The following is a 19,494-nucleotide window of genomic DNA, read 5'->3' on the forward strand; positions in this document are numbered from 1 at the left end:
TAATGTTAATTATTTTTTGTTATTTTATAGGATTCTTTAAATTTCTATGTCCTTCGTTTATTCATTTTTTAGAAAATGTAAGAAAGCCATTTTTGAAGTGAAACAATACAACGTGTAGAATGTACAAGTATACATGATGTATCATTCATTATTGTGATTGTTGCTTTCAAAGTAATGAAAAAGAATACATAGAACCACAGAAAATAAGTTCCTGAAGCTTTTTCCATAAGTGGATTCGAATTGCAGACCTCAGGTGTCTTAAGACAGACAATGCGTCATACTCCAATTGTCTCGAAAGATGGACACTACCAGACTTCTAGAGGATTCTACCAGTTTCAAAAAGTGGAAATTATACAATCTCCATATTCCAATTTTAATAATAACCAACAATATAAGGCACATTCATTTTCCAAAAATGTATCAAATTTCGCTACATTATTCATATGGTTTTGAAACTTTGTTACCTAGCACTAACCTAAATATTGAGTTACCTATATTATACTAAACAAGGAATATTTCTTTCACCTTCCCCCATCGTTCTCTGCTCATTCGACCCGTAATATTGAATCACCCTGTACACGTGTATTATTGTCGCAGTCTCGAAGAGGCAGCATTCGGTTTTCAATTCGTCCAAGCTTATCTCCAGCAGCTGAGCTCCAACGATCCGCGACCCTCGATGGGGTTGAAGTTCTTGTCTTTCACGGCGATTCATTACCAAAGAATCTGCTCTTCAGGAAATTAAGTGGCGCTTCTCATTTTCAGAGACGTTAATTAGCTTTGTCTACAAATATGTCACTCTGCCGGCGGCGGGAATGTCCTAACTCATAGGGTAAGCTCATCTCCTTGCCTCTGAATCTTTTAAAGCTGCTCCTACAACGCTGTCTGCGGAAAGCAGGTCGCGCAGCTCAACGACATTCGTTAAGGTCGCTCTCGTAAATAATAAATTCTGCGACACAGTGGAACGCGGCGTTCCTTTCAACGTTCTATACGAAATTAGTTGGTTCCATAGCGTATCTATCGTTTGGAACAGGGAAGGTACTATGGCTTTTGTCAGCGGTTAAGAGATGTTGATGGCTTACAAAGGCACTGCCATGAATTATGCAACGATATTATTTCGGCTTTGACAAATTTTCTGTCAGGAAATTTTGAAGCCAGCTGTTTCTAGAGTTGGCAATATTTCTATTTTCAGTTTTCAGGTTAGATTCACAAATATTGCCAATCAAAGCTTTGATGTCTATTTAGATAGCTGCGAAGTATTTTGAAGTTTGATATTTTAAGTAACGAATGCTGCCTCTTCGATAGTTGCAAGAAATATAGGTATACAGTATCTCAGTATTAATAGACTTTTCTGTCGTATTATGAATAACGGTAATTCACAGTGATCGCTGCCCTAAATTCGAACGGCGTTAGCTCTTTTCAAGAAGACGTAACAAGTGATGAAACCTCCCTTAAGTTTCTCTACCCAGAGTGTATCTGTACAGAGTACAAAAGGGTCGATAATTTATTGTCATTTTCGCTTTACGCACCTGTAAAAAGAAACCTTTCAATTACCCTAGAGGACTGTTTATATACGTAACTCATTTGATTACTGGTTCCCTCCGCGACCTTCGACAAAGGTAGCAGCACCTTTCGTTCCACATCGATCTAAAGCTAATAAAGTGACAGGTAAACAGTTTCGAAACAGTTCGATTGAGTAACCCCAACCTTTTCCCTCAGTTATTTGATTACCGCTACTCAAAGCACTATGCATCTCACGCTTCACATCTAAGTAAAGTGTCCTCAGTAGTGTCAGCCTAATGAGCTGGCAAATTAAAAATGGGAAATTGTTTCAACAACTGGCAACCTGGAGGTTAATGCTAAATGAAATTCAATTTGCTCTTCACGAGGCGATCAATTGACTACATAGCTGGTAACCATGTTCATAGGAGATGTACATTCAATTCATGTGACTCTGACCACACATCCACAAATGTATCACTGGTCTAACCGACCACATGTGGTTAGGAACGCCTAAGATTGGGTCGATTAGATTGATGATACATACATCTGGAATTGTGTAAACCTACCAAGGCAGGTTGAGCTTGAGTTATATCAGACTCATAAGGTTTTGACTATTACAGATTTGTTGTAGGTAGGAACACAGTACACGATTATAATTGGTTAGATAACCTATTGGGCAAAGACAACTGTACAGCAGTTAATGTGTTAGGTTACTAGCTACCTATTTGTATTATCATGGGAGGTATACCTTGGTCTGCCTGTACGAGCAGGAAGATCCCATTTGATTTTATCAGAATCTCAATTCTCCTTCGCCATTTCGCCTTTTCTACCCCAAAACTACTGGTATGTTCAGGAATTATTCAGATAAGAATTCAGCAATAGTGACTTTTAGAAACTCCCAAGGATCTTAAGGAAGACACTTACCTTTGACCTGACCTAGTGTCCCCTAAACTTCAGTAATACTATTCAATATTAACCTTCACTCAGGCAAACTTCTAATAAGGAAACTACCCTAATGAAGGTGGCAGTGTACTTGAGTGGATCGCTAGACCGATTTATTAAAAATCTCGATCGACTAGCTCGTCTAGAGGGACAATGAGGGAAAATAGATGAATATGGAAGAGAGCTAACGCCGTACGTCTCCTTAATACTGCGTAGTAAAGAGTCCTTAAGTGTTCCTTAGAACAGCTGTACATATACAGGAAATGTGAAACGAGTGAAAAGGAAGAAAAGAATGAAAGTATTGAACGTACCGACTCCGTTCGCCTGGGAGGACTGAAGCTGCACGGCGACGCTGAAACCGCGTAGTTTCACCGGTGCAGAATTTTCCTTGCCCGCCAAGAGGGCGCATTGCGGCTTTAGATCACGATGAATTATGTCGTTCTCGTGGCAGTAGCGCAACGCCTCCAGGATCTGTCGCATGTAATGGCTGGAAAACGAGAGGTAACGTTACACTGTGCCACTAGAGAGGATGGCAGTGTTGAAAAATGAACGGGCGTTGTCTTCTGGATCTGCTGGATGAATGCCTCTGCTTTTATTGCGACTGATGCACACTACTATTCAGGCTCCTATGAGGACACGGGTGGAACTTTTATAAACAGAATAATGGCAATGCTTTTCGTATTCTTCATCTTGTATTACATATTTCAACATTTAAAGTAAATCCATCTCTAACGAGAGGAATATGTCTTCGTTATGGAAGTCCCAGAGATTAGGAAGTCACTATAAATGAAAAGTAAATCCCTGATCGTCAAACTAGGGGACACGCCCCATCAGGGAAATATGGGTAAGGAGTTTAGGGGAGACACAAGGATGGGATAACTGTATTGAAGACAGGCAACACGTTTAATAATCACTGCAATCTGATTTGCAGCATAATTGAAAATAAAGACAACTAGTTTAGGTAAGTATACGTATAAGTGGATCCTGGAAAGAGGGAAGATGACGTGAAGCTTTTGATAGTTACGGAGAAACACGCTAGAGGAGACACGTTTAAATTCAGGTATTTGAACAAAGTGTAAAAATAATTGTGAAAAATAAATGTAAAAATACATTTAACAGCAGAAAAGTTCGCGCGTGAGGGGAAATCCACATTTGCCGCATGAAACTTCCTAGTAATTTTTCTAGTGACTTTTTTCTGTTACAGTAATTTTTCTTTAGTTTTAATCCAGTATTAATTATACAGAGCAAATATATATATGTACACCCGTTTCTTTAATTAAAAAAATGAATGAAATTTTAATAAAATCCCAATTGTATTAAATAACACAGAGTTTGGCTAGTAATTGTGCAGCATACAATTAACCTCGTATAATAGACTTTCACATTAAAGTAAATAGGAATACGAGAGCAGAGAAGTAAGGCATGTTTGCCAACCATAATATAGTCTTAATTATTCTACTGCTGTAGTTTCCAAGAACACTACTGGCAACATTAAAACCAAGTTTCCTTTACCCAAATTACAGGTTATTGTACAAAATTTTCACGATTCTTGTTTTATCCATTTTCTAATTTTCTATGTTTGAATTCAATTTGCCTCTTTTATCTCTAACATTACATAAACAGACTTAAAGAAAAACAAGTGGGACATCGTAAAATTTTCACTACGTTGTTCTAGATAAGCATAAGATGCTTTAATGGTTCATAAAATATAGTGACTTTTACCTAAGTACTAAAGGATGAAACTTTTCATGCTCGTGGTGATAGCCACGAGTAGAGATATAAACTGGCAAACGACCGTGAACAGAACAGAGCATTACATAGACAATTTTGGATCTGACGTGTGCCTGCACTGTCCGTTATGGCGGCCAGCTAATTTACTGCTATTCAACGAGGATAGATTTGTAAACAGAAGACTAAAATCTCTACTAGCAGATGACACCTGCTCCCGAAAACATCATAGTAGGATCGGGCATACAAAAAGATTGATGAATAGTAAACAAAACACGGAAGCTCAGTAATATAAAAATACTACGTATAAAGGAAAAATAAATTTTTCATTCCAGAGATGAGTTTTTAGAACCAAAATATTGCTTGTCTGTGAGAAATAGATAAAAATCAGAACCCAATTTTCAACCAAATTAACTACTACTACTCTATAAATGTTCTGAATTTTGTATAAATGATAAATAAAATGTCACAAAAATTCAGGTGAAAAATATATCAGTAATAATGGAATATATAGATAATATTTAATACTTCTCTGATAATATAATGACAATGATGAATATTTTGAGAAAATATTTATTCAAATATAGGTAAATCTGAACACATGAGTTGGAATAACGTAACAATTTCTAAAAAAAATTAAAAAATAAAAGAAATACTTTACTATATTTATAGATATTTACAGATACGTCCATATCATATTGAAATGTACTAAAAAGGATTAAATTACTTTAACCAAAAACAGATTATTATCGTGAAATCCTTAAATTTCTGTGAGTATAATTATCTTTCAAGTACTGACTAGGTTTGTTTAAAGCAAAATGTGTGAAGAATGTATAAATTTTCTCACCTTGCAACCGCCTCGCTGTACACAAAGCCAGCAGTTGCTCTCCGAACGACCTCGAAGCATAAATCAGAACCATCCATACTGAAAACAGAAGTACGATATTAACATACGATCTGCAAGGCATGACGTTTCACGATTTCGGGAGGAAGGATATATGAGTCATTTTTTTACATCCATATCGAGCACGTATTTGAATAAACTGGACGATAAAATACGTTTTGGGAGACACACAATGATAAAAATGTCGCGATTTATCTTAACGCCAAGAGCTTCATATATGAACTAGACAGTTACATTTTCCTCTTCAGGGCAGTTAAATCGACTGTCAGTTTATTCTATTTAACAACTGGATCATAATATACATAATTGTTCTAACCTCAAATAAAATATGTTGCCTGCAATTATGTAAATGATTTTATTCCTGCTCACAGAAATAAAACTATTTTCTCTGTGAAATGATAGATGATAGGAATTAAATGGTAAATAAACGTATTTTTTAGACTTGAAAAACTATGGAAAATAATTTAAAGCACTTGATAACAAAAGAATTGGGTCGTCGTAAAATCAACGAATATTAAGTGTCCAAAAACAGAGGATAAATAGAATAAAAAGTTTATTGAAATTCGGAATCAAGATGAGTGGTTCTTAACTCCACTACTTCACTTCGGGGTCCAAAGAGCAAGATAATAATGTTATTCGAAGTTATTAGGATCAACAACAGCAAAACTTTTTGTTTTCGGAAAAGTTACCATCAATATTGATTTGAATGCAGTATTCAAACAAAATAAAGAAAACAAAGGGAACAAAAGATGCAGAGAACCGATTGTTCCATCAGAACAATGCTACACGATTTCCAACCAGAAAACCATAAAAAACATTCGAAAACTGGAATGAGATTCATTGAAATCGTTTTTCTTGTTATTGATTCTCGCGGATGCGAGGGAGTGATAATGAAGCCCTCATTTACCTTCAAATATTTCATTTAAATTTCATCTGATTATAAAATAAGGTCAGAAGAAATAATAATTATTAAAATTTATGAATGGAAATATTGTTCAGTTTCTGTACATTAAAACAGTATTATAATTAGATTACAGGGATCTCACCACATTGTTTTGATTATACTATCGACAGCTCCCGCTTGAAAGTTAAGTTCAAAATTAATTTGAAAACCTTCTGCTGAGACTTTAGTGGTATTTTGTTAAAAATATTGAAAGATAAATTTGCATGTAATTAAACCTTCTCTCTGACACTTCGAGTGACATACTATATTAGCTAGAGACTTGATCGCGTCATAGACAGTAGCATTTTTAATTTTGACTAAAGTTATTTTTTGTCATTCTTCACATAGTAACATCCATTATTAAATCTTGTTAGTATCATTCATAATAATAAGTTTAAGTTCCGAAAAAAATGGCTACGTGTAAAAAGATACATAAAACTCAATTTCGCAGACTGAAGTAAAATAAAAAAATGTGCCTATTTGTATGCTTTGGCAATAATATCCTTGTTTTAAATAAAAATAGAAGACAGTCAATTAAGAGCAAGAACTTTGTTGCAAGATGTAAGAAGTATTCAGATCAATAAATGATCGATATTATTGAGCATTCTTGATCGTAAGAGTGTACTGCGCATGCGTTGCGCTGGGTACACGCATGCGCGTGCCATGGAGTTACTATTGCGGATTTATGCCCATATTTCACGATGGTTGCTTGGAAATGTATAATTTATTAAGCGTTATAGCCAATATGATTCAATTGCAGTTAAAAGTTTACGATTCAACCTCGTCAGAGTTTCAAATCTGAACAAGAAATAATAATGGCGATATGTAATTCTAATAAAATAACTAAAAATCTGCTTCTTGTACCGTCTTTTATTAATAATAAACATTTTTACCTAGCGTCGTATTTTTATCTTCAATCTTTGCATGACTTTTCGAACGACAAAATGCAAGTTCATTCTCCTAATTGGTTTCATATGGGTAATTACAACTTCCATTCGCGTAATTTATGTATTAAATTGACCACGAAATACATATACCTCGATCGCGCGAGAAAGAACTAGGATACAAATCAGTGAACCACATCGATGACGGAGTAATAAACCGCGGCGCCAGCCAGGGCTGATTACGTCAACAATCGTGACAGGATTCGCCGCTTCGGGCGTTCTATAGAGTATTTGTAATGGATTCAATGCTAATTAGGTCGATTCATAGTGACGTGAAATTTCAATTCATCGACTGGTTGTATTCGCCAGCCGTAAAATTCGAATCGTGCAATTATCTTTGCTGAGAATGCTCGTATATTTGGGAACAATGAGAAACTAAGAATGTGAGTTCGATTTAGGATTTGATGCCTGGATATGACTATTTTTAGAATCTAAATATATTCATGACATTCCTGCGCCGAATGTAATCATTTAAGAGCACTGCTCGCTTTTCGATTCATGTCTGTTAAAAATGTGCTGCGACTGATTCACGCTTTGCCGCAGATTACTTCACAGACACCAGACATCCAATTATAACAACTGATGACATAGGAATGTGCTTCTTTTTGACGAGAGAAAAATTATAGAGGGTGTCTCAGAATCAGTGATGAAAAATGAAGGAAAAATGTGGAGTAAATTTTTTGGATACGAAGCTTCGTCTGTTAATTAAAAAAATAATAAGTAATGTGTTAGTGACAGTCTTACTTAGAGAAGAAAAATGCTTTCTGTAAATGAAATGAATGAAAAATGTAAGTGAAAAACATATTTCGTTTCAATTTGGAAACACCTATGGGAATACTAAATTTTGGAACAGGAATTGCTCGTTATAAACTCAGCGCCATTGTAATAGTTCTTTAATAAGAGAGGATTTTGGTAGTCACGAGCTTACAACGAGTATACACATATTGTAACATTCAAATCTTACCAGTGACAGTAGTGAATAAATTATGATCCTGTTAAATTATGATGTGAAATATGGATAGCAGCATTTTTGAAGTGAAATGTACAAAGACGACCAATTTTACCTAGTTTTTTATAAAAATTACTAATGCCACTAAAAATAAAATCCAATAAAAATTGGAATAGTAAAAAAGGTATAAAAGAAATATGAATTCTTCACATGTGATTTAGATATTTTTGTAGATTAATATCAATAACTACACAAATAGTGAAATCTTTGTGTAGTCTACCTATTCTAACCTATAAATCTTACAAATTCTAACTTCTAAATTTGATGTATTCTACAGTTCAGTGTTAAGCTCAGTTAATCCTTTAACTTATATTTCAATATTTTCCTCTATTCTTATAAATTACTTGCACGCATTTTTGGTACTCATGTTTTACTATTCTCGTAAGCTACAAATTACAAATTTAAAACTAAGTAAAACTGTGTAGTATTAAACAAATTCAAAGAAGATGTACAACAAATATTTTAGCTCAAACATTTATTTTGATTAAGAATTAATAGTTTTTATAGAATGCATGTAATAAATATGCAATCTCTCTGCATAGAAAAAGGTTCTTTAAAAGCCTTCTAAAGATCCATATGAAAATTAAAGCGAATACGAAATCAAGATATCAAGAAGCTCTATGAGTTAAATGGACCCTGCAATTCGAGCGTCTGTAAATTTTCTAAATTCACAAATATTAAGCTTGTTCAGAAGTGAATTTACATTGCACTAATTACAGGTTTAAGTTTGACAACAAAAATTTTCGAGGTTTTATTTTAACCACTTTACTGTCTCTTAATATTGATGCTCAAAAATTGAACACGACAAGTATACCAAATTGCAACTGGTGAAAAATTAATGCAATACTCACTATTCGAACACCATGTATAGCATGCCCTCTGAACTGTAAGTTTCGAGGAGCTCTACGATGTGGGGATGTTTCAGCATGTGGCATATCGTGGCCTCGCGCTTTAGATCTGCAACAATCGTATCACTAAACTTCATTTCTGTATATATAAAGCATATTTTTTATACAATTTGTATAAAATTATTTTTAGTTTAACTTAATTTTATCACGATATTTATCCAAATTGAAACCGATATCGAGTAATTTTTTTAAACACAAATAATCTCGAAAAAAGGAAAACAAGTCAATATAATAAAGAATTGAGTGTATGTAGCTCCTATTTAATCCTAACTGAATGTTAATTTTTTACTTATTGTTTTAGAGTGTCACGAAAAATTTGAAGTTCCATCGTAGTATAGATTGAATTAAAACATCGACTAAAGGAATCGTGAAAATAATGTAAAATAAATAAAATCAGAAACCACTATCCGTATTTACCTACATGTATTCGAAATAAAAACGAAAGGAAAGCCGACAAAAGTTTTAAAGTGTAAAATATTTTATAATCGAGTATCGCAGAGTTTTGTCCTTGCTTTGCGAAACTCCATCGAAAATTTGAAACATCGTTATGCCATGGAACGGGTGAAATATCTTCGGGTTTGAATTTGTGCATTCATTACTATAATTGGATTTTTCCCTGTCACCACTCGCCCCCTACACTACCATGCTATTATTTAGTGAAAGTGTTTGCTTGAATGAAAACAACTTAACTCTGCTTTCACTAAAAAATAGCGAATAAGCTGACAATAACGACAATAATAACTGTAAGTTTTGATAGTAGTAATAAAAATAGTAGAAAATTTAAATTTAATAGAGAACTTAAACTTGAAAGTGAATCCATTGAAACAATTTGCATGAGATTTTGAAAAAGTAAAATGATGATTTGTTAATAATAGATTCTATGCAAATGTGCATATAATAAATAATAATGTCTTTTCGCTTACACCTGCTAAAATGCTTGAGAATACGAAACAAGTTATCCTTATTTTAATGGATGGAATGCTTCTTACAAAAGGAAAAGCATAGAAGATAATATGCGTAATGGTTTAATGAATTATGAATTATGCAGGAAACGAGATTCACAAAAGCAAGGGAAAGAATCGTGTAATCTCCAAAATGATATTAGTAAAAGATGAATTAAAAATAGATGAAAATGTATGTTATATAAGTTCTTTGGAAATAATTTTTTGTGAAATTAATTTACATCGGTTTTCTGACTTCCAAGTGCATTTCAAAACTATGTTCTGCAACATATTTTCATGATATTACTAACCCTTTTAATAATGCATTTTCTTCTTGCCCTATTATTAGAAATTTGCTTCTCTTAGACACCCACGTATGTAAAAAGAGTAGCTATTTATATTTATAGACATGGAAAAAATACACACTAACACCAGTTACTATTCTTTTCATTATATGCAAATGACGTATAAATAAAGAACAATAGGTATATGGCTAAAGAATTTCATTAAGTCTGTCGCGAACAATTTATCGAAGATATGAGAATGAGTTAATATTTCATGAATTATTTTTTGACAACAAAAACGAAGTTATTATAAAACGTAACAAGTATGTTGAAGTTAAAAAAAATTATATTATATTGCTACTCCATTTTACGAACATACTAATCCACCCTTGTATATCTTATTAAATTTTATATTACATTATGAAGAGACCCTTCATATCTCATAAAAATATAGAATGCACTTTGCTAAAAATGAATGAATAAAAGTGGAATACAGAATGAATTCTTGAATGAATTTTTTATTAAATTTTGAACGGTATTAAAAGCTTTTATTTTTTATAATTTTCCAATTGAAAAGTATTTTAATATAATGTACTATAGGCTGCATTATAATAATACATGTATAATAAATTATAGGTAACTATTACAATACTATAAACTGTATTACCTACAAAGTTTAGTTATATGACTAAAATTTCAGATCTTTGCTTTTTATTTTTATTTCTAGTGAAAAGATTATTCGAAATTTTATTCGTTATTTTTAAAGTTAGACATTATACTCCGAATTTTCTAATTATATATCATCCGTTTCCCCTTATTTCTTTTCATTTCAAGTTACAATCACATTTTTCCTATTCTTAATTCAGTAATAAATATGAAATATAAAAATACATAACATATTTTGCACTATGAATTATTGAGATGAAGAAAAACTCCACAACACTTCCATAAATTCACGAAAACCTGAAGTACAAAAATAAATCAAAATTAAAGTTCTCAAAACATCAGTCGACAAAATTCAGAATTTTATAATTTTAAAACTCACAAGAACACTCTTTATAAACATTACAGAAAAAGGACACTTCTCTTTCCTCCAAATCCAGTTTTTAATATTTCCAACCGAGAGTACGAAAAACATTTAGTAAAGTATTATAAAACCTCATTCAGCTAAAAATACTTTTCACTTTTCATACACATGAACCCAATAAATCCAGAAATCCCTTCACACGCAACAAAACAATCCTCACTATATTCATAAAATTGTAACAGAAAATAATTTCAATTAATTGGAACCGTTATTTCCGATCCATATATCCGTCCCAATTATTCGCTTCTAATCTTCTCTCTTCCATCGAGCTACCAACACCCTCTATTCCGCTAATCCCCTGGGCAAAACTCCTCGATACCGATTCCAGGATTTACAGTTCATTCCTGGAATCCCTCGTACGTGTCCCACATTAGGGTACGAGGCATACGTCCGCGACAACAAAACCAATTCCGATTGAATTGTACAATGGTCGGCACGAATCCGTAGCTCGAAACCGCGTAAGTATGCATGTGGCAACAGTGCAAAAGAGAATAGGCAAACAGTGAGGTAGCCGTTGGGAATAGGTTATGTTTCGAACCGGCAACGGAAATTAATGGCGGAACGCCGAGGATGCGCGTGCACATTCTGTGCTCCCTAAGGACTCACCGTTCGTGCTTAGACCAGGGCTGGAGGTGAACTTTGCCACGTCGACGATTTTTACGGCGAAAGTCTGCCCCGTCTGACGGTGAATGCATTTCCGAACAACGCTGAATGGTCCCCTGGAACAGGCGAAAAGAAAGAGACACAGTGATAACAATCACGACCGTAGTTCCGTTAGGATTGTACATGCTTCATTATGCATCCATAAACACGACTGGCTTAGCTCGAAGCCAGCAAGTGAGCTCTATTAATCCCGATAACAGCTTCAGCAATTCGTCGAATGTTGATCATACAAACATTGTTTGTCGAATTTGCGAGGGTACACAAGAGAGGCGTATTGGGGGAGAGGTCTTTGTGATGAAGGAGTCAATTCTTGAGGGTGAATTGAATTGTATATGTGCTTTTTAGGATTATTCTCGCTATAGACTCGATATGGAGTGTTGGCCCTATGATATATCGTATGGGTTTTTTAGTCAATCTTTTTTGTCTCGTTGTAGACTCATCTTTATTTAATAGATGTCTAGAATCTTATTAAATCTTATCGAGTTAGACCAGGATTAGACATGGATTAGGTCAAAACTTATTCTCTTCTCGTTTAGATATAATATACATCACCCTATTTTCACAAAGACCGCATCTCCAAGAGACTACAGTAAATTCTCGTTATATGTTCATCGCCTAGATCTAATCAGGAACAGATATCGTATACAGAGCAGGTAGTTAGCTCCTTCCTCGAATTCAAGTCGATCGTTTGTGTCAGGTAAAGCCAATATGATGAGTTGTCGATTAGAAACAAAGAAGTGAGGATAGTGATGAACATGTATCAAATAAAATCTGGAGAACATATAACGAAAAGTTACTGTATTACTGTACCTAATTGTAAGGGTCACCTTTCCCCACTAAAATACAATTAGGATATTATAACACTCCCTAATATGCCATATCGAAAGTTGTATGAAAAGTTAATACTAGGTTTACACCACATTACGATATTTCCTCGTTATAGCTTCGTTGTTGCATTCGTTATAATTTGAAATTAGGTAGAGTCGTGGGTTTCCATAACAGTGGATTACTATGACTATTAGTTGACCTCGAAAAAGTATCCCACACTATAAACTCATCAACGAGCAATGAGCATATATCGAAGAAACAGAGTATAAAAAAGTCTTTATTTTATATTATTGTTTAGCCTGCGTGTATGAGGTTACATTAACCTCAAAGTTCGTTTTCATAATCATCCCAAATTGGAGACGCTGTTATAGTGTCTCAACATTATTTTTTTGTCTTCCATTCATTGTCGACCTCGACAAGACAGAAATAAATAAACAGTGTATTTTATTAATTTTTAGACTAAAGTGCAATGTAACGCCATTCTTTGTTTTCGTTGTTATTAATAATTAAACATTTTCGAAAACTATAATCTGGATCCATTCCTTTTATACGGTTTCCTCTCGATTAATTAACTTGGATTCATATGAGCTAGTTATTAAAAAATTCAATAATTTCGCTATGTATTTTCGATAAATTAATACACAGAGTTTTATACCAGCACTTCAATTACCAATAATTTCAATTAAATAATATAAATATTCCATTTTTTCTCTGAAGGAATACCTTGAATTTTAGGATTTGCAACAAATATATAGAGACGTAACAAGGTCACGAAGCCACCTTAAGAGCTCATATACATATATAGTCTTGGCAGAGTTCAAAGCTTTAACTATTTTATCGTTCCCTTCTTCTGACACTGAATGAATTATGGCAGACGATGCCTTCAGTTCTTCATTAAAAGCTTTTCCACGGGACAATCTACATATAACCTCAGAGACTGTAAAACAGCTTACTCTCCGATATGACCTACTTTTTACAAGAAATTATCGACATCCCCTTCCTTAGATCAATTAACGTACAACATTCTGTCAATCGAAATTGAATACTATAATCCTTTTTCAATGCAACGAGTCCCACTTTCTTTTTGTCAAAACTTATTCTTGAATGGGCATCACTAAATACCTATTTTTTATTTTTATTCGTAGGTACCTATAGAAATATTAGGTCATCTTACAAATAATATCTTTTTTTCTTTTCAGATTTTGGCTGGAAAAAGTAGAAAATTTAAAAAAGGGGTAAAAAATTGTTTAAAGATGTAAAATTCGTATAAAAAGTAATATTCTAGATATCGGTGAATAATAGTAAAGATTAATTCTTTTAGAAATGTAATAATCTTCAATGACATTGGGGTGACCTAATATACAGCTGATCTTCAAGAGATGTAAGAGATTCAATTTGTTTTGGTTGAAATTGTATTCGATAACAGAAATAAGAGGTATACAGGAACGTACATAAAATTGCAACATAGATATCTGGCGTCATTGGTACACGTAGCAACTGTTACAGAATCCAATATGAGGCTAAACTCGATATAGGTTCAAATGAAACGAAATGTAAGGTCGAGTTCGCCTCGACATAGGACCGCAAAAGTTTAATAACTGAAGCTTAACTACTCAGTGACGACCTCCATTCGTAATGGACTGCTGTTTCTTTATATAAATATAGACAACTATTTCGACCCATATTTCACGAACAGTAACCTGAAGCATTCAACGTCAAAGTGGACTTGCACATTTTGACTTTCAATGTTCGAACTTTAGACTAAACGAAAAACTACACTCAGCTGTCTCTAAACTTAATTAAAGATTTAATTTCATTCTAGTGAAAATCTTTATCCGCAATTTAACACATTCCCTATCCGTGATTTTTTCACTTCTTTAATACAGACTGCCACAGATTTCTGTCATTAAAAAAGGACTGAAAAATATAAAATTTATTTTAAAATACCAGGATTACAAAACATTTTTTACTTTCCTTTTCGGAGATAATATCATCTTTTTTAATAAAATGTAAAGGAGTGGTTCTTGGATCCCATAAACTCATCGTTGAAAATAATTCACGAGAGTGTAGCGAATAAATACTAAGAAAAAGATTTAACTTGTCCATGTAAAATTAAAAAATATAGGAACTTTTTTACAACAAATTTAAAATACGGCAAATAATTAATTTACGATCAACAGAGATGCAGATGCTGATGTATTTTTAAAGGTGAATGGATTAATGCGCGACACGTACGGCGACAGACACATATTCCGTCTAATGCTTCCGACAAGTGCGAGCATTCGCATGCACTTAGCGATAGTTCGTTGCCGTTTTCGCTCACATTACGGCATTAAGAGCTACCTTCTTTAAATACCTCGAGTGTGTTCGGTGACGCCAGTAACGCGCTTGAAAACGTGCCTTTACGTATTCATTGAAACCATGGGATGACTGTTTTTAGTGCATTTTGCATAGAGATACGTTTAGGCACTTTCAGCCGCTCTTTCAGCCATCAAGTTTTGTCAAAGCCTTTTCTTCGTTCAAGACTCGCTGAATGTTTTGAAAGAGATGGCAAATCACGTGGAAGAGATCATGTATTAAAAAGTAGTTACTTAGAATCATTCGTCGACGTGACAAATAGAATATTACTGTACGAGTATTAAAACTGTAGGCCCGAATTAAAAATTAATTAAAAGTAAAATATAAATTTGACTAAAACTAAAGTAAAGGTAGTACAGCATTCTGAAATTAGAATTTTATTTATTCAGAATAAGTTTTTATTAAAAACAGGAAGGCTAGACACTTTTCATTTGCAAGAAGTTAACAAATTAAGATAGAGAACTCATATTTTTATTAAGATGCTCAAATTTGAAAACTATTGAGATCTTGATACTTATTTGATCCTAGTTTCTTAGAATACTTTTATTAATAAAACGTTACTTGTCCATAAAAATGAAATAACTGTAGGCCCCACTTGCCTAAAAGTGCTTCTCTCTTCAAAATATTTATTTTCCTAATAAAATTCGTTCGATCGAAATATGGACTTCGGAAAGAACCTAATATATTTCAATTCACTTCAATATATCCATCTCGAGGTGCTGACAGTACTAATTCAGCAGTCTGGTTCATCGAACGATGATATGTCCGCCACTCGATAGCTATAGAAGGCGAAGTGTCGCATGCAAATGTGGGGCTGACTCTCTGGGGAATGAGCAACGTTTCAATCGTTAAAACGAGCACCGAAATCTTACGGATATGTGCTGTTTAATCTCGAGTTTCCCTAATAATTTCGTTTATCCAGTTCAATTTCCCATTTCACATGCTTCCCAGTCATGAACAGAGAGTCCCTCTGTACATATCCAATAATGTGAAACCAACTGAACTACAGAGGTGGAACATTAATGTCGATTGCACGCGACTCTAACGGTAGACTCTCGATCGAAATGCTGTCACCATCTTTACAAATAAATATTCATTATTTAATCGTATCGAGGTCATAGCTTTGTCTACACATACTATTGTTTTCTTTTTTACCACACTAAGAGAATGTACTGTGACTCTCAAGTACTTATAGAAATTAAGGAAATAATAAAAAGTAATAAATCTTTTCCAAAAACATTGGAACAACCTCATTGAACATTGATTAGCGAATGAAGAAGATTATATATATACGGGTACAGATTTATTTTTATTACTATATTCCTTGTCTCTCCTGAAGCGAATATTGTGTTGGTAGACTTCTGAGTTGTAATTAATAAATAATGCCAAGAGTGATCATAGTGCCAGTAACCAAACCTTTAGGGACAGTTACAATATTAATAACCCCTGCCTCGTTAAAATTCTAATTATCATTCAGCCTGATTGATGATACACTATTAAGCAACCATTGTCACGTTACAGATGAGAACTCCTATGAACCACTTTCATGCAGAATGAACACGTGACTCATATCGATGAACACGTCGAGCCCAATTGCGGCAATAGTCAAATTTAATTCATAGGTTATGGTAGGATCAAATACAGTAATACGTCACTAGTATGAATCCTCAGCTGCATTCCACCCACAGAGTGGCTGATTAAAGACACAGATACTATACTATTCAGCAGATGTCCTATCTAGATATACATACTGTCTCATTTAGGTGGCATTTGGTAGATCCCAGCTAACACCATTCATAATCCTGTAAATAAGACAGCCATCCACATGTGGGTTACGTTGCATGCAAAGAGTTAATCAATGTTAAGACCAGGAGACACGTCTAATCCTAACAAATAGAAATAGAAATGCCCCTAAGGTAGATGCTAATTGGCAGCTTCGACCAACAAGTGCTGCTTCATCCAATGAGAGGACATTGCCTCCCTTGTTTTGTCATTGACACCTCCGCAAGCGAGGACATACATTTACCCCACTGTAAACCATAGTATTAGTTTGAAGCTTAAATTGCTAGAATTGACTTCCACTTTGAGCTAATTCACTCCACAAACCAAATAGGACTTTATTTCCATAATCTGCTAAGCCTATGGCATAAGATACAGAGACACCCTATAGATGCAACTAAGTCCCTACATATCTACACACATACAGGGAAACCTTTATCGTCGACACATAAGCAAGTTCCTTTACTTATTTACAAAATAGGTCGTTACTGGATCGGTTTGTCTCCTCGTGAATCTCATATCTCGGATGAATGAAATTCAAAGTTTATTCACAGCATCTGCATCTCGAAGACAATGGGGCGTTGGTTCCTGCCTTAAGAGATCTTTTTCCACGATGTCAAGAAAAGTAACTTGATTTCACCGAGTCAATCTTACTGCCACTTCTGAGTTTGAGTGGATCGAACTTTCTCACTCTCAGCATCCTCGGCTGTACGCCTGCCTCGACCTAACTCTGAACTCCGTCTGCCTTTGTGTTCAGGACGAAAATAAATTTCGTCCTTGATGCATATTAGATGCGGCAATTTACAGCAACCCGTCGCGTTGCTCGCATCTTGGACCTTCAGCTATCACTTCTTCGATTATTTACAAATATCTGTGAAGGAGTCCTGATGACGTTTCTCGTGAAGTAAACAGTGAGAATTCGTGTGCCAAGGCATTGTTGCTACGAACATATATTTTATTAAAATGTGAGAACGATATTCGCTATTTTTGAACTTGGAAACTATGACTTATGAGGACACTATCCAAAGTATAATTATTTTATTGTATAATATCCAAATGCTTCAGATATGTAATTTGTTTTGATAAACGTTCTATTTAACATACGCAACACAGCTTTATGAATCAAGAATCAAACAAAATATATAGAAATCTGTGCCTGAAAAATATCCAAACAGTCCTACTTAGTTAGCTGATTAAAGATATCATTCCGTGCGCACACGTAATATTCCACAGAAGCACGAATTATTTCTGAATGGATGTGTCATCATAAAACGGAATAAAGCGACAATATATTTTCACGCGAATAAAGTTCAGAATATGGCTTCTAAAATGACTCCTGAATTCCGAGCCAACGACGTAATATTGTATCGTTTCACAAACAGCAGCTAATTAAGATCAATGGCTCTTAAGTCAGTTCCTATGAAGCATCATCCACCTTCATGTTAGCTTCGCTAACAATTGGCCTACTGCCAAGCAGAAGTCATAGAAAATGAACTGTACGTTCATTGTCTTACCAATAAATGACTTATTAGAGGAGGAATGATACCGGCTGACAGAGTATGACACCGAGATATTTATGAGATTAACTACACTCGAGATATTAAGTTCCTTGGTAACAAGATTCTCGACTTTAATACCTTTCGTGCGGAGAAGTAATCGAAATACTTTGATAAAGTGGCATAACTACATTTATTCTCAATTTTATTGTGTAATTACATGACAAGAGATTTTTGCACGAAGGCCAAAGAGAAAATCAAAATTCCTAAGTACCTAAAAGTATTAAGTAGCTTAACATACAGAATGTTCAACTTAATCTGATCATTCTAAATATTTCTCTTGATCTTAGTGATAAAGAGAACAAACGGGACAGTTGGCGGTAGAGTACTGATTAGATTAGTTTGATGACCTATGAATTATTCCTCAAGGTCACTTCGGAGTTATGTTCTAAATTATAGGATTTGTTTTCATATCAGTTACAAAATGACTTCAAGAAAAATATATAACTTTATTACACAGAATAATTAATAAAAATTAAAAATCCGTATCTTTTAATTATACTCGTAAATCGTAATAAAAATTAAATCATTTAATACTATAAGTATACACAGAGCTAAAACGACAATATAGCATACAAATCAGGAAACAATAATTTTAGTCATGAATTATATTAACAAATTTAACAAATTTTGTTTCAAAATGAATGAGCTCTTATTATACAATAATTTGTTCCCAATCTCATTAAGACATTAACTACCTCACTAAATGCAATTCCAACAGTTAAATTCAGTATTTGCTTGGCCAAACAAACTTGCGTTCATTTGAACGTAGGAAGCATAAACTCAGAATTTAATGTAGTACTGTGTCAGCAACTTTAGCATTGACCACCAGAGAGCTTTGGAGATAGACTTCCTCCTCTGCAAGTTCTTGCCTACTCATTGGTTTGTTGGCACAGTCTCCTTCGATCTTTTTTGCAACTTCTTCGTTCAAAGAACTATTCATTGTAGACACAAGTTTTGCTGCATTATACTCTGATATATTTCACTATATTTCGTTCTAAAATCAACTTATTCAATATTCAATGGCGATAATTAGATAGTTACATTGAAACCAGAAATCAATATAATACAATGATTTCTCAACATAAATTCGTTGCTATATTCGTCGTAGCTTGAAATT

The 19,494-nt window shown here is 34.0% G+C and overlaps 1 protein-coding gene across 11 annotated transcripts in view; it reads right to left on the bottom strand.

The window, feature by feature from the left end:
* Cask (peripheral plasma membrane protein CASK) overlaps positions 1-19,494 on the bottom strand; it is a 224,007-nt gene that overhangs the window by 200,331 nt on the left and 4,182 nt on the right. For all 11 annotated transcript variants that reach the window (XM_076382308.1, XM_076382309.1, XM_076382304.1 and 8 more), the window contains exons 2-5: positions 11,797-11,909; positions 8,822-8,927; positions 5,018-5,095; positions 2,754-2,929 (exon numbers count right to left, since the gene is read on the bottom strand). In XM_076382308.1, coding sequence (XP_076238423.1) covers positions 2,754-2,929; positions 5,018-5,095; positions 8,822-8,927; positions 11,797-11,909 — 473 coding nt within the window. The remainder of the gene's footprint in view (positions 1-2,753; positions 2,930-5,017; positions 5,096-8,821; positions 8,928-11,796; positions 11,910-19,494) is intronic.

This window comes from Calliopsis andreniformis, chromosome 7, assembly GCF_051401765.1.
Source record: "Calliopsis andreniformis isolate RMS-2024a chromosome 7, iyCalAndr_principal, whole genome shotgun sequence".
NCBI classification, from domain to species: domain Eukaryota; kingdom Metazoa; phylum Arthropoda; class Insecta; order Hymenoptera; family Andrenidae; genus Calliopsis; species Calliopsis andreniformis.